At 39.0% G+C, this 16756-nt stretch overlaps 2 protein-coding genes across 3 annotated transcripts in view; one reads left to right on the top strand and one right to left on the bottom strand.

Moving 5' to 3' along the window:
* The window catches only part of pip4k2aa (phosphatidylinositol-5-phosphate 4-kinase, type II, alpha a), a 31121-nt gene extending 28214 nt beyond the window's left edge, over positions 1-2907 (bottom strand). Inside the window, exon 1 of one of the 2 annotated variants that reach the window (XM_014990314.2) lies at positions 1865-2907. In XM_014990314.2, the coding sequence (XP_014845800.2) occupies positions 1865-2005 (141 nt within the window). In that variant the 5' untranslated portion in view covers positions 2006-2907. The remainder of the gene's footprint in view (positions 1-1864) is intronic. The other variant, XM_014990317.2, reaches the window with a different exon arrangement.
* A 39-nt stretch (positions 2908-2946) lies between these two features.
* Positions 2947-16718, top strand: armc3 (armadillo repeat containing 3). Its single transcript, XM_014990318.2, has 17 exons — positions 2947-4129; positions 5408-5525; positions 5734-5859; positions 6034-6102; positions 6237-6412; positions 6576-6770; positions 7591-7774; positions 7886-8038; positions 8140-8248; positions 9119-9368; positions 10348-10484; positions 10733-10901; positions 11413-11507; positions 14724-14801; positions 14944-15108; positions 15337-15499; positions 16438-16718. Exons 1-17 carry the CDS (start codon positions 4082-4084, stop codon positions 16639-16641), a joined length of 2439 nt encoding a protein of 812 aa, XP_014845804.2. The 5' UTR covers positions 2947-4081; the 3' UTR covers positions 16642-16718.
* The last annotated feature ends 38 nt before the right edge of the window (positions 16719-16756 follow it).

Here is a 16756-nt window from a genome sequence, read left to right as displayed (position 1 = left end):
GACATTTTTGAAACAATGTACTCATGTGCTGCAGATTAGTACCTATTTAGTAGTAGGTATTATAGTGACCTTTTTTGCATGTTTTATACTGCACTTATGAATTTTATACATCCAGCAAATTACAGCTACTGTTGTTGTTCTGGGAACAGCTTCTGAAGTTGACAGTGATAAGCCTGACAGAAATGATTCTAATTCAGTAACTTCCCTGTTTGAACTATTATCTGATACTGATATTCACTAAAAGAGGTTTGAAGTCACACATATCTTTACTGTAAGTTTTGCTACAATGATCTGTCTAGTAATTTGAAAAAAATAAAAAATAAAATAAAATAAAAATTCAAATAAAAAAAAAGTTTTTTTTTTTTTTTCAAAATTCACTCAGCTCACTTAAATACATTTTGTTACAGCTGGTCCCAATTTGTGTTCCCTCTTGAAAAAAACTTCCTGGATAGCAGTTTTAAGGAGCTATTGAATATAGACATTAACATTGAAGGATTGGTACCTTTCATTATATCAATCATTTTAAATCTAATTTAAAACCCAGTTAAATGCAGCAGGTTAACACACAAAGAAGGATCTTTCTTAATTCAAACAGTTTTGCTTTCCTTCCGTCATCTCTGTGCCACAATCTACTCGGCTTCAAATGCGACACAATAATTGTGCTGTGATGTCAAGTTGAGCAGCCAACAGAAATACAGAGACCTGTTGAGGAAAGCTGTACCATGGAAACAGATTTAAATCCTAAACGATTCAGCTCCCTTCTGTCACCTGAAGTATCTGCTCCAAGACCAACACAACTACTTCAGACTTTGGTCACAACGTTGTCGGACACGAGTGAAATCAGCGCACTACATTGCACGAGTTTTTCATTGTAAATGCAATGACGTTTTTTATCATACAATAATAATTTATGTCGGTACTGTCCAATGTGTTTTTGCAAACACTGCTTATTTGCAACGTAAATTAGGAGGAATGGGATACTCCAATCTTGTGCCCAAGGGAAGCAATATAAGAGAGTTTATTCTACATTAAATAGAACAGCTTGAGATTGATCAAATTATTCTATTTCTTCATTGCTACATTTCTCCATCTACATCTCTCTATCTGAAAGAGAACATTTTAAATTTATTGTCCTGTTTTTCACATGTTACATAACAAAAGCCACTGTTCTTCGCAGAATGGGTTTTGTTTGCAAAGTGGATGTGTGCTTCAGCAAGGGGAATGAGTTTTCAGAAGTGGGTCACCCGGGGAATCAGTTGTGAAAGAACCGCCTCTGATTATCAAAAACAAGATCAGTAAACGTTGAATTAGACCATCATTTCAGTATGTTAAAAAAGGAATAGAAGAACCTCTGAGATTACATGCCTTATTTGGTTTATCATCCTTGTTGTAGGGTGTATTAGAATATTTACAATGGTGCCAGATATACGTGTATGCTTTCTGACTATAGAGGTCTGTTTCAGTAAACATTTAGCAAAAGCAGAAAGGAAATCACTGATAAGATGCCTTGCATGGTCAAATGTTCTTTCCTGATACAGAACTATACAGGCTTGTCCTATATATGCACAACAGGAAGTCAAAGAGGAGTTAACAACCCAAGCAGGCAAGCACATTCACTTCAAAGCATACATCAGCACTGAATAATTCCTACAGTACTGAAGTTTCATTACTGTTACAACTCAGTAGATTTGCCATACAGTGACACTGACAGGAGATCTAACCACTGGAGTTAAGTCATCACGTGTAACAACACAAAGCCTCGTGGTTTTGACAGCAAATGTGGCTTAAAGTGGAACATCAAAGAGTCGACGGGGGGGAAAAATAAGTGTGGATCATCATCAAGGCATTAGACGATTTGACTTACCGAGTGATTGATTCCCCACATGAGTACGCTTAGCAGAGGGTCGCTGGCACGGAAGAGCTTCACTTTCTGAGCGACGAAGTGTTTCTTCTTCGTCTTCGTTTTGCTCGCAATAGATGCGGCGATGCTGGCCGCCGAAGCCATGTTTCAAGCAAACTGGGTGGTTGCTGCAGTCCGTCCGATGGATGATGTGTAGAGAGCGTCTCCGCTTGAAGCTGGCACTGTGGCCTCACGATGTAGTAGTGTTAACACTATTCATTTAGCCACCTAACAAACCGAATGGGCCGAGTGTTCTTTTAATGCCAGGTACAGTTTGGGTTCCGTCTTAAGAAAGGATGAGACGAAGCTAACAATGCTGCTCTCCTGCACCTAAAGCCGTCCTCCGCCTCCCTCAGCCCACATCAACACTCTTCCTTCCTCGACTCGTCTGGAGCCCTCACTGAGCTGGCGTTAGCATAGCTAGCTACACGGGACAGCAAGCACTCTAAGTATTAATATAGTAAAATAATAAATATAAACACTGACAACTGGAGAAGGGTAAATTCCCGTGGGAAACGGCGAACAAGCTAGGTTTTATCTGCAAAAGGGAAGATTAATAATGATTAATGAATGACACTAAACGACTAACCAGGCAAACAGCTATAGTCCTTCCGACCTTCGGTGGCCATATGACGGTACAAAGCAGAAGCAGGCTCCGCCGCTCACTGCCGCTTCGCTACCGTTAGCTCGCAAGCTAACCAGCGCTACGACTAGCCAGCTTTCAAGGTCCTCCTACGCGTTTGTAATCAGTCCGTAGAGATGACAGGGGCGTATCCTGTCATATCCATGCGCTGTTCGAAATAAAACACCGACCAGCAGATAATACGACGTTAATGTCCACCGGAGGTCAGCTCCAACTCCGCAGCACTGATGTTCATGTGTGCTGCTGTCAAATGACAGCTCGACGGATGGGAGGTGACAGTCCGAGCCGTGCAATGTCTGCTGCTGCGCTGATTCGCCGCACCTCCCTCTCTCCTCAGTCAAGCTTCCCCTGTCTTTCACTAGCACATACCAGTTTTTTTTTATATATATATAGTCCTAAATTAAAATTAATGTTTAACTACACACCAAACATTCAACATTTAGTGCTTTCTTTTCTATACAATTTCAAGCTTTTGTTTAAATGGTGATGCATCAGCAGAATCCCACAGGACATTCCCAGGATGAGATAAATCACAGGCTCTCTTTTCAGGAAGCAGCGCGATAATGTCCCTCACTATCAGAGAGGTAATGTCTGTAGAGGTCATTTCGTTTTCTGGTGCATACTACGCTGTTTCCACTGGCACATTGCTGTGTCAGTACCTCTGTAAAAGCTGGAGGCCTCAATGTGCTGATGCTGTTTAGACCTCATTTGTTTTATGAGTCACTCTTCATAGCAGCACATTTAAAACCTGCCTCCCCTGTTGCCTACGCAGGTCAAGTCACCCTCCTTTTTTTTTTTCTTTTTTTTTTTAACAAATCACACAAACAAATGATTTCTCAACGTTTGCCTCAACATGCATGCATACTTTTGTTAATAATCACAATAACGGGTTCCTGTACAATCTGAAAACAACATTGATTTACATTATTTTTATTTACAGACTTTATCCCATGATATAAAAGTTCCATCCATCCATCCATCCATCCAGCCAGCGAGCCAGCCAGAAACCTGTGGGTGCGCATGCAGCCACCAGCATTAAATCCATAGTCAACTTTCTTGCGTTAAAATTATGTCAAATAGTCTCATAACTCTGGGAATTGACGTCAGGAATCTTTAGACTCATAACTTTACAAAACGAAATCAATCGTACCGTATCACCATTAAGCCTGCATAAGCATGCCAACATTGTTTGTTGTGTGAGGTATTATGTTTAAATACTAACCTTCCTCTTACCGAAATGAATATTTCAGCCGCTATGCCTGCCTGACCTGGGTTGCCTAGCAACTAAGTGTCAACTTCCTTTTTTTTTCCAGAATGCACGTTCAGCTTACAGGCTGGTCGATTTATTGTTCTAATTATAAAACCTATAAGGTCAATAGAACATCCATCATAGTGGTTTGTTGGCTACTTCAGGAGTTGGTTTTTATAGTGCAATAGTCGGCTACAGGTTAGCTAAACAGTTTACCTAACTATTGTGCGACCTAAGTGTGTTAAGCAGCATTTGAACAGCTGTTAGCTGTTCTTCTTTAAACAGCAAAATGGGAAAGAAGACGGGGAAGGACAAGGAGAAAGAGGACAAGGACGCGGTATGAAACCCACCTTATAACTTATCCCATTTAATAACTGTTATTTAAAACAAGCAAACAATAAACAAAAACAAACAGACGAACAAATAAAAACAGAAACTGATGGCTATTTTTGATCACATGGATGACCTGTGATCCTAATTACGATGTAAAAAAAAAAAGAAAAAAAAAGAAAGAAAAACAGCCTATAACCTATATTATTTGAGTGATGTAGCATAATCTTAACTTAAAATGCATTTAAAAAAGCGTGCATTTAAGCCCACGTTCAGTATTCAGTCGTTAAATATTCTCAGATAAAGAAATATCTGTTTTAGGAGAATCACAGTTATTTATTATTATTTCTTGGTAAGCCTTCTCTGACTTGTGATTTCTTCAAATTGATCTGAGTTTGCTTGAACATTTAGCTGGTACTAATCCAGGTTTTTATATTTTTCCAAGTGGTCACTGTGTCGTGCTGTAAATAAACAGCATGACACAACAGCAGTGACCAATTTCTTTTGCTAATATACGCCACTATAGTAAACACAATGGTAAAGTAGGTTAAAAAAACCAAACTCACTGCTATAAAACTACAACAAAGAGTGTGATCTTTGGGACATCAAGTCTAACAACCAGAATGCGATATCTGAATCCCAAATGGGTGTTCTGAATTGATGGTGCATAAAATCCTGCACACTTTGTTTGAATGAGATTACAATTGACCTTTTCAGCATCAAACACTGCAGATGGGTTCTGTTGTGAAATAAAAGATTAATATACAGAAAGCGCCTCATCCCCACTGTTAGATATTGTGGAGAATCTGTGATGCTGTGGGTCTGTTTCCCTTCCAAAGACCAATTAATTTTTTTAGATTTTCATCTACAAGCTCAGAAGAGAAAACTGGTGACCTCTATCAGAAACCAGAAAAACTCAAAGATTATTCTCTATAAAATGTTCTTAGAGGAGACAAAGTGATCAGTAGAGGGCTGTTATTTGCATTGGCATCAGTAATTTTGACACTGATAGTCACTGATATAAAGAGTTATTTTTAAAATGGATGCATGTACATCCCTGAAAATATGTGTTCCAATTTAATGTTTTTACTTCTTTTTTTTCAAAAAGAACATTTTTGTTCCAAAAAGTTTGTAAGAGTACATGTTACTATGTTAAAAAAATTATTTATTTTCAGGTATTTTTCTCCTTTTTTCTACAACATATTCCTCCACATATACACATTATGTTTTTTTCTTCTTTCTTTTGTTTGTCATAGTAATTCTGTCTTTCTCTGTTGGCTCTCAGTTTGAAACTCTGTCTCTAGAGAGTAAAGCCCCAGGAACGGTGGTGTTGCTCTTAAGCTCTCAAGAAGAAGACATTCTGCTAAAAGCAAGTGAAGCAATCCAAAAGTTTGCTGAGAAAGGTAGAAAAAACCCCACCACAGACACTAAATCGAACATTAGTATTTTTTGTGCATTAATATTGGACAGCTATGTTCTATTTAAACTCATATTTTAGAGAAAATTTTCTTTTATTTGTCTGCCTTCAGAGTCAGTTATTCTTTGGTAATAAAACATTTACTCTGCTGCCATCCTTAATCTTTCTTGCTCACTGTCTCCCCCTGTTGTTAGGAGAAGAGAACAAAGTGATGCTGCTGGGATTAGGAGTCCTTGGGCCTCTCTGCAAGCTTATTGATCACAGCAATAAACTGATCAAACGCAATGCCCTCATGACCTTGGGTAATATGGCCACCAATGGTAGGTTCTGTGTAGTTTGTCATCTATGAAATAAATGTAGATGAATTTTGAAGGAATCTGTCTTTTGTCAATACCAGTACATTTTTCTGTCCGTCTTGCTAACCTTTGACTAGATCTACATGTTTTAAATGACTGGTTGACTTTGAATGGCTTATTCATTATTTTAACTAAAAGGCGAAGTTAGCGAAGCTCTGAAAAAAGAGGATTTCATTCCATCGCTTTTACAGAAGCTCACACCTGAAGGTGAGTTGTTTTGATCTTCAAATTTAGTCTCCTAATTATTGTGAAAGCGGTCAAAACATTGAAAGTCTGACTTTTAAGTTAGTTGATGTCTTATTTCTTTCTGACATTTTACTACTCTGTCTTTCTTTCTCCAGAGGATGTTTTCGTGCATGAGTTTGCAACACTGTGCCTTGCCGCTGTGGCAATGGATTTCACCTGCAGAGTCCAGATCAACGCCAACGATGGTATGCCACCTCTAATCAAACTCCTCAGCAGCCCGGACCCAGATGTCGCAAAGAACTCATTGGAGATCATCTTCAACCTAGTTCAGGTGACTCAGAGCTATGAGCCTAGAGAAAATTAGAGGACTATGCTGCAGTAAGCCTTTTCATTTGAAAATATGCCAACATTCGTCAGCATTTAAAACACAACTGAACATATGACTGTCAAGTTTTGTGACCCTCTTCTGACCTCTTTGATTTTGATGAATGAAGGACCTCGAGAACCTCGAGGTGCTGCACGAGCTAGGTGCTATCCCCCCTCTTCTGGAGCTGCTTAAGTCCGACTTTCCTGTCATCCAGCATTTAGCCTTACAGATATTTCAGTGTGTCACTACCGATTTGGAAACACGGAAGACCTTCAGGGAGGAGCTGGGATTTGAGAGGTTCCTGGATCTTCTCGACAATATGGTGAGTATAGTAGTTTGCCCAAAGTATTCACACTCATCCAATCTTTTCGTTTTTATCATGTTTCAGCCATACACTTCAACTTATTTTATTTGAATTAGGATTAGGGTTAGACCAACACAAAGCATCACGTTTGTAAAGTAAAAATTATACAAGATTGTCGACATTTACAATTAAAAATCTGTAAAGTGTGGTGTGTAATTGTATTTACCCTCCGATGAATCAATACGTGGAAGTTGCTTTTCGCTGTTCTGCTGGTGGATGTTTTTGGGGTATATCTCTACCACATTTACATATCTAGAAATGCTTTGCCCAGTCATCTCTTTGCATGCAGGTCTAGTTCAGATTTGGTCTCTTATGAGCAGAGCACTTCTTTCCATATGTGGTGAACTTCGGAGAGAACTTCTTGTGGCTTCCCGTCACCAGTGTTTTGGACTAGACCGGATTTTATTTAGGGATATCTGAGTAAGGAGGGTTAAATACAAAAATGCCTGGTACACTTCTTGGAATTATTATTTGTAAAATGTTTGAAACCCCCCCAAAACATTTTTTTCCACTTCATAATTATGCACACCTTTGTTTTGGCCATCGCAATTCTAATGGAATACATTGTACCTTTCTGATCGGAAAGAGTCAAAGGGTCATGTTGATTGTGTGAAAAATGTGCTTTTGAAAACAACGTCTTCATTTTGTCATTTTTATTAATATTATTGCAATAGGATTAAGAAAGATAGATGTAGTAACAACTATCTAGAACTACTATTTGTATGCTATGACACTGACTGCTTATCCCCTACTTTTTCTTTTCTTACGTCTCTAAAAGGAGTTTAACGACCTACATGCTGAGGCCTTGCAAACAGTGTCAAACTGTCTGGGTGATATTGAGACTCTTCAAATCATCCACCTTAACGGGGGGCTTACGAGGCTGGCGGAGTTTGTCCTCGCACCAAGCAGTCCTGAAATCCAGTCCATTGCAATCAAATGCATCACAAGGGCAGCTCAGAGTTGTAAGAACGTTAAACAATTATGACATCAGGAACAGATTTATGGAAATTTAGAACACACTCATAGTAGTTGCTGACTTCCTTTGATGTTTGCTCGGATGTTTCTGAATGTAGCCGAAAGCCGCGAAGTTTTCCACGAGCAGATGATCGAGAAAGTTCTAGTAGAGCTTCTGTCTGCGGCCGATGACAATGTGAAAGCTTCCGCCTGTCAGGCTATCGCAGCCATGAGCTTCCACCCTTGCAGCAAAGACCGCTTCAGAGAGTTGGGTACGTAAAAATACACAGACTATAAACAGTGACTGGATCGCAGCAGCAATTACATACTGACTGCAAGGACACCTGAATTTAGTTGGTTTTGTGTGTTTCAGAGGGCGTCCCCATTGTGGTGCAGCTGCTGAGTAGTGAGAGCTCGGTACTGAAAGAGGCAGCGACCCAGGCTCTCTCGAGCCTCACACATAGCAACGAGGCCAATGCGCTGTGAGTGACAAACATCCTGACCACTTCTCCTCCTGCATGTGTTTCAGTAGTGACTTAGAGACATTTACTAAACAAGGATTAAGTTTCATGAAGTAAACCACATCCTAATACGCTACCATGCTTAAAAAAACAAGCAAAAAAAGAAACAAACAAAAAAAAAACAGTGGAAATGCAACAATACATAAACAGCATACTGATTAGTGAAACCTTTGAGATTTGATTCCTTTGTACAAGCAAGCAAGACAATAAAGATAAACTGCCGTCCGACAACAAAAAGCTTTGCAATACAAAAAACATACTTTTAATGAAAATTACTAATTGGGCTCAAGAACATTTATGAAATCCTTGTCGATGTATAGCATTGAAAAGAATGCAAAATAAAAGAAGACCAAATAATGAGGCAAACAATGAACAAGTTTAAATACTTTTAGAGGGACAGTTTGTTTTTTGGCTAGATACCATTTCTTTCTTTTCATCTTGTTTTTTTTCTGTGAATTTTTATCACATTTCTCCTGAAACCTGTCACCTAGTCAATTATTTTCTTGCTTCTTTTTCCATCATATCCTCATTACTCTTGTTCTCCAGAAAAACTCTGCATCGTCCATCATCTCTGGCTCATTAAACACTTCCGTGCTTTACTTCATTTCTCACCTTACTCCCACCTTGAATACATCCAATTCATCGACATCCTTTTCCTGTTTTTGTTCAGATTCTTTGCATGTCTGTACTTGCCAGAATGAGACACATGTCAAATATGCATTAGATAGTCAGTGCTTGCAGGACACCAACATGGAGACTGCAATATCCGTAACAGTCAGTTAGATTTCATCGTGTGCTGAGCACCCCATCTACTAACATGGTATCTTCCAGTGCAGTGTATGAGGCAGGGGGCCATGAGATCCTCATCCAGCAGCTCTCTGAAAGCTCTGCAAGCACAGTGGCCAGCTCTGCTGCCACTATTTCTAATATGGCAGAACAGGAGATCATCCAGTCCAGCATCCTGACACTAGGAGGCGTACAGGCTCTGGTTGAACCCTTGAAGTCCACAGATACACAGGTCCTGATGTACACTGCCCTGTGTGTGGCACAGCTGGCCTGTGACAACGAAGAAAGGGACAAGGTTTGTCTAATGAATGATCCCAGCTTAGAGTGATGCAAATAATGGGACATTGGTTTGTTTGTTGTTTTTTTTGTTTTGTTTTTATTGTCAAGAAAAAATTACAAGTACCAAAGTAAAATTAATAATATTCCTGCTGCTTTCAACTAACAAAACACCATAACTTGCAAAAGTACTCAAACCAACACCCAAGAGGCCAATGGTAACTCTAGAGGAACTGAAGAGACTCAGCTTAGATGGGAGAATTTGTTTACTGGACTATTTTTATGGGGAAAAAAAATCAATAAAGGCCTCAAATGGGGTATTTTTAAAAAACATAGCTAGAAGAAAGCAATCACCCAAATAAGGGCTTTTTCATGTGTGCCATAAGCCTTATTGCAGACACACCAAACATGTGGAAGGTGTTTCGTCCACGTTAAACCAAAATCAAACTTGGTCACCTTGCAGCAGAATGATAGCGACAGTGGAACAAGACAATGTTCCCATAGTATAAGATAAAATGACTTTTTCCACTAAAATAAGTCCCTAGTGCTGAATAATTAATTTTAAGTTTGTTTTTTTAATTTTTAAAGTGTATTAAGATATTTGCACAAGAAACTAAACCAAAAATACTTGCTAAGATTTTTGCTTTTGCAGAGAAGGTTGTTCTGCTGAAAGGTGGCCAAGTTCGATTTTGGTGCTGATTTGTTTGGACTGAAGTATCCCAGTCAGAGTCCAGATCTGATGTTCATAGACAGTATCCATTCAATATGGCAATTTCATTCCACAATTATTCCCTACTTTGTATTATTCTCACTCAACAAAATGAACAAAATTTTCATGCTGAAATGTAAGAACATGTGAAACAGTTTAAGGGTGAGAATACTTTTGCAAAGTACTGCATTTAAACCACATAAATCATTTAAAACAGCAACTCGTTTAGCATATTTTAAAAAAATTCTTTCCCATAATGCCTGAAACTCTACCTCTTGTTTGAAAACAGTTTCACAAAGCTGGAGGCCTCGAACCGCTCGTCAATCTGCTGCATTCCAATGACAAAGAGGTGCTGAGACACGCGTGCTTCGCCGTGAATGTTTGCGCTGGGGATACAGCTTGTGCTGTGACGATGTGCAGACTTGGGTAAAACACAGATATAACATATAGCAATAAAAATTCAACTATAATTCTGAATATTTATGGCTTGAAATTCAGAAAAGGCAAAGCTTTGTTTAGTTACAACATGCTGAAGCTGGGCATAATGTCTTAATTGTAGTTTTTCAACCAGCCAGCAGGTGGTGGCATGGTACAATATACTGGGTCTTTTAATATGGAAAACTATTGTTGGTATGTGTACTGAACACGTTTTTCCTCATGATTATTTGTCTCAGGGCCCTGGAAATACTTCAGGAAATCAACCAGTCAGCAAACCGTAGGAGCAGTTTCAGCGAGTTGGCCACGACCAGCCTGCTTAACTCCAACTTGCCTGTTAAATACAACCGGCTGGGACGATTGACTGCAAATGACATTATTACAAGCAACTTCTTTGATGCTGGGCAGGTTTGTTTACTAAAATGTGAAGGTCCTGAGTGACAATAAAGAACAACGTCAACAGGGAACAAGACAAATCATCTTGTTCAATGCCAATACCTGCTTGTGACCAAAAAGCTAATGAACTTCATAACACAAATAACATCAATTGACACCAAGTTGCCTGGGCTAAAACTTGGTTTATTCAACCAGCTGTTTCCCTGGAGTTCTCAAGGACAGTTACTCAGGTTGTCTTCGTCTGATGTTATAATCTTTTTGATGATCTGAAATATTTAGTATTGACAAAAACACAAAAAAGGCAAAAACACTTTTTTACAGGGGTGCACACTTGAAAATGATAATACTAGATCATGTTTTTTTTGGGGGGGGGGTTTCCCACTTGGCTCTCTGGACAACAACCAAGATATTAGTCAGATAATATTTGTTATTGTCTTTTTTTTTTTTTTTTTTTTGCCGTCTTTAACAAAGAACAAAGTACTACCTTATCACCCTTTGATGTATTTCTCTCTGTTTCATACAGGCTTGTGTGGGTGAGCCGTTTCTGACTTTGGAGGAGTTGATCAGCCAGCCACTCAACCAGCAGCGGGCGATTATTGTTTTCAACGTCCCAGTAGAGTATGAATCTTGAAAAATGCTATAATTTTGTCACTTAATAGATTCCAGTTTTGCATTGTTGAATCTTGTCAAAACAGAGACGTGCAAAGACTCTTGGATCAAAGACTGTGTTGTGGTAAATGTATGGAGCCTAACCCAGTCAGACTATTTCGTAGAATCATTTGTTCATTACAAAAAAAATAACAGGTTTAAGAATTAATTTGGAATTAGCTACAAAGCTATTCATATCTCATTATTGTTTCTGAGGTCACCCTCCCTCCCCCTGGCTGCACCAATCCTATGCTCCACTTTCCCTAGGTTTTTGTTTCTTTTTTTTCTTCTCCCCTCTTTACCTTCAGTGTGCCCCATCATTGTGGACTCACTGGGTAAATGATCCCCCTTTTAAGATGCCAAACACTCAGAGCTATTTTGTGTAGACCAAGGAACTTACACACATAATTATGAACACACACTGAAGGTGTGTTGTATTCATCTAACCTACAAACATTCAGTGTAGGATGCCAGGAATCACACTTTATGTGTTGCAACTATTCTACCTCATTTACTAAACACTCTACGTGTAAGAACCCAGTAACACATTGTGCAATAAAAAACTGCGCTCAAGGCACCTCACATTCACTCCTTCTCTTTCCTAGAATGCAAAAGAAAAAAAACCCCACCACATTAATTCTTAAGCAGCCTGTTGTGTAATCCAAGTTTAGGTTTGTCCAACTCAAGTTAAACTTAGCATACATCCCGTTGCAGCTCGGTTGGATTTTTGGCTTCTGCTTCATTCTCGTTAGAAATGCAGTGCGTGGTTAAAGCACAAACATTCTGTGTTCTCAGAAGCTTTTTGGATTGGTTTCTTTGGGACACAGTCACAGTAGCACCCAGCACAAATAGTGGCCTCTCTGGTAACAACTTGTGGAAAGCATTCAGATAAATGTGTATCTTTCATCGCAGCAATTTTACACAAATGGGAAACTCTCATCTGGTAAGAAAAATCAGTTTGATTTATAATTGTTTTGGAAAAAAAGAAAAGAAAAGAAAAGACTGGTGCCACAACTATTGTTCCCATAACAATACTTGACATACAACTGAGTCTTTGGGTCTAAGGTTTTATTTTCTGTTTCCTGAAGGAAACTGAAATCTCAGATTAAATTACATAGTTTAAATGAAAAAAAGTTGTATTTCTAAAACATGCGGAGTTAAAATGTAAGCTTATGCATTGAAAAAGGATGAAAAACACCATTGAATTATAGGAAAGGGATCACCATCACTTGTCACTGTAATACTCACTGCAAGTATAAGCTTTTAGGAATGTGGTTGTTTTTTTAATTCAATCAGTTTTTATTTTTTTATTTTTACTTTTCCTAGTGTTTTATCTAAAACTCAAATAAAAGAACAACTTTGAGAAATACAAATAAGATTTGCAACATAGAGCAACAGTGACGTGCAGTGAGGTTCATTGCTGGCGAGGCACTGACTTACGACTTATAGACACCATGCATGTTATTGGACGTACGGAAATTTCGCGCAGGCATACAACACTGGGGGCAAAAAGACTAATCATTTACATGTCATCCATAGCCGCATTGACTCAGCGAAACTTAGAAATGTAGGTATTAATTTCGTGCTATGATCCACACCAAAGGGAAAGAGGTATTCGCCACGCTACACGCAGACTCGTTGCCATAGCAACTAACAACAATGCCACTTCATGTTTTAGGATTTAACACAAAAAAAACAAACATTCAGTATATGGTCGTAGTACGTTTTAGGCTTAATGTTATATATATATATAATTTATTTTTTTATTTTTTGCGTGGTTTTGCTTCTCCAAAACGGACAGCTGTTACGTCTGCTGCGCTCCTCTTGAGCGCCACTCTCCTTCTGGGCACGGAAGGGTAACATCTTCAGCTCCATTTGTTAAAGCTGCAGGGAGAGTTAAGTTTAATCTTTCGCAGCGGCGGAGCCGCGTCCGCATTGGCTGTGCAGCGGACTGCGCATGGATCTAATTAACTTCTGCACCTTTATTTATTTCCTCAAACTAAACTGTTGGCTCCTCTGTTTAGACTTTACATGGATTAAAACAACATTGCATTCTCTTTAGTTTTCTCTGTTCTGTACTCGAGACTGGAGTTAAAGGCGCCATTTCAACTAAAGGTTTGCAATGAGCTTCCTGACCAGACGCTCCAAAGCGTCCGGTCCATAACGCTGTCAGATTCCAGTCAGAAAGACCCAATTTAGTTCAGAGTCCTGAGATGATATTCAGAAAGGATTTTTTTATGGATTGATTTTAGTTGCCTCTGTGATGAACTCTTTGCGTAAAGTCTATAATGTCTGTCCGTGTGCACCAGTCAAGGGTGTTAATTATAGCTGCATTTTCCGCTTGTGCTTTATGCCATTCTGCACCTGGGAAGTGATAGCAGCACGGCTGAGAGACTCAGAGTTGGAAACCTCTTCTGCTGTTGGTTGTTGTCTAGTCATCTCCTTCAGTCTTTCCTGCCTTTTTAACTCTGCTCTGGTATTGTCCAGCTCTCTCTGGACGTAGGCAACCTTTTGGTTCTCTTCAAACCACCTGGCTCTCTCCATTTCCACCAGAGAGACAAGTCTCTGGAGCTCTCTCTGGTAGTTAATGGGAAGTTGATATCCGGCTCTCCCATCCCACGGCTGGGGTCTCATCCCACCGTTGTAGTAGTGGGTGATTGGGGGGGGGGAGGGTTATACAGTGTTAGGGTGGCTCTGATTTATTCTTTTGTTCATGGTTGTTTTTTGTTGAGGCATTGCGTCTTAGGACAGTTGTCCCGTCTTTTTTTGCTCTTACTTCTTTAGTTTTGGGTAGTTGGTATGATGCTTATCTATGGCAAAGTGGTATTGTTTTTTACTGCTGGGAGAAGCTAATCATCATCTCAAAAGCTCAAATTGTGAACTAACTACTGCCACCTGTACTACAACCACAAATCTCATTAGACTTTAAAAGAAGGTTTTGTAACAGTGGAGAAGATTTCTTCCATAGTTTGTAATGGAGTCTGAAAAGGGGCAAGATGAAGTTTAACTAATATAATCACACATCTTTTCCATTCAGTAATTCATAACATAAATAGTCTTCCTATTTCCCATATCCCTTCTAAATAAAGATGAAAATAATACATACACAGACATATATAAACACACATACAAATCCACCTGCATAAAGCAACGGTTTTACATACATAAACCTTTTGTGTGCCACAGAGATACAGTAGAGCTGGCAGAAGACAGAAAACCCAGCCCAACAGAATCAGAAATCAAGAAAGGACGAATGACACCAAAGTAGGTGGAATATTAGGACACATACAATATCAAAAGAAATGTTATTTGCTGTAAAGTCTTAACCTGAACTAATTTTAGTATCAAATTTGAGGCATGAGTATTCGTCTCTATTACAGTTGGATTTAACTATCTCTCTGTATAGAAGGAAAAGAGAGAAAGACAAACCCGACGAAGAGCCCCAAGATGTTCTTACAGAGAAGTCACCAATTATTTTTGGGGACGTCTCCCTGCTTATGCTAATTAAAGAGGCCAAAGACTCCGTCCTTTCACTGACAGATGAACGAGAGCAGTATGCGGCCTTGGCCAGGTATACATTTAATTATGTTGGTAAAATGTTGTTAAATAATGATATATCAAATATGCCATTGAGAATAGAAATTTGTTTTTTTTTTTGTTTTTTTAATGCCAAAGTCTTGGAAACAAACACAATTTGAAAAGGCATATTATTATATCAGAGATAGCTTCTTGTAGATCAAAATCACTTTAAGTTTGGAATGTCTCAACTGTTATGAGTTTTTTTTGCGGTTGCTGTCAGGTTGGTGAGTGATGCCATGGGTGGAGCAGTACCTCTGGAAAAGCTGCACGAATTAGACTGGGTGCTGCACCAAAGTGACCTCAGGTTTCAGCTGAAGTCGAATGTTATTCCCATTGGTATGATAAACAAGGGAACCTACTGCCACAGAGCGCTTCTCTTCAAGGTACGACTTTCCACAGAGCATTAGCAGGTTCTTAACTCTTTTGCTTGTCTTCCTCGTCCTCTGCTTTCCTGCCACCAAATGTTGCCAGTGTTACTTTAAATCCAATTCTTTCCTTTTTGCATGGTTTATTCTTATCTAAATTAAGTTTGTGTGTACAGCACCTCTGTTGGACTTTTGCTACAGGCACAAAACTGATTATATTTTATTGAGATTTCATATAATAGACAAAGACTGTTGTTCTAAATTGGCATTGACCAGGGAGAGCATCAATAAGAAAACAAAAGTGACTTTTGAGAAGCTGCAGAGTCCATTACCTGTGCATTTCACAAATATGGCCTCTAAGAAATACAGAAGTCATTGTTGAAGGAACATTACAAGAAGTCCAAATTGCAGTTTTTCACAAGCAACACAGAGACACAGCAAACCTCATTCAACATGAATGAACTGGTCTGATGAGTCCAAAATCTTTTGGCCTGCCAAACACTTTGTTTAGTGGAAAACTAACATATTGAAACATAGTGGTGGCAGAATAATGCTGAGGGGACTCTCAGTATGAAATAGTAAGCTAGTAGAATATGAAGGAAGGATTAGTATAGCTAAATTCAGGGCAACTCTGGAAAAATAACTGTGACTGTGAAAGATTTGGGACGGGGTGGAGGCTTACCTTGCAGCATTACAACACATAAACATACAGCTAAAGAGCTACGGTGATGTGGTTTGGATAAAAGTGTGTTAATGTGTTGTAGTAGCCCCATCAGAGATCTAAATCTGATAGGAAATCTGTGACAAAGCATGAAAGTTGAAGTTCACACATGCCTAAAATAAAATCCCAATAAAATAAAGTTTGTAGTTCAGATGACACAATGTGTAAATGGGTTGTGAACACTTGGTAGTGATCTGTATTTACGTCCCATTCTGTCTCATCTTAATCTTTTCAGTGTCTTGCCGATACCATCGAAAAGAGCTGCACTCTTGTTCGCGGTGATTACAATCGGGCCTGGAATGAAGTTCTTCTCTTCGAGGAGGTCCATGAAAACCTAAGGTCTCCGGAGCCAATCTGCTACATAGTGGACCTTATGCATCAGCCTGGAACCTTAATGCCAATTGATTCCCCAGCTGCTCAGCAGTATCAGACTATATAGTTTCATTCTGTTTCACATACTTGTACAAACATTCAATATACTATAGCAAAGAACTATACAATAAACTATAAGTTACCTCTTCTGTGTTTATTTTTTTGTTTGGTTTTTCATGCAA

The sequence above is a fragment of the Poecilia mexicana genome, unplaced genomic scaffold (genome assembly GCF_051168715.1).
Source record: "Poecilia mexicana isolate PSO_F unplaced genomic scaffold, ASM5116871v1 scaffold_20, whole genome shotgun sequence".
NCBI lineage: Eukaryota > Metazoa > Chordata > Actinopteri > Cyprinodontiformes > Poeciliidae > Poecilia > Poecilia mexicana.
The sequence above is the reverse complement of the archived record's forward strand: the minus strand, read 5'-3'. Positions and strand labels throughout refer to the sequence as shown.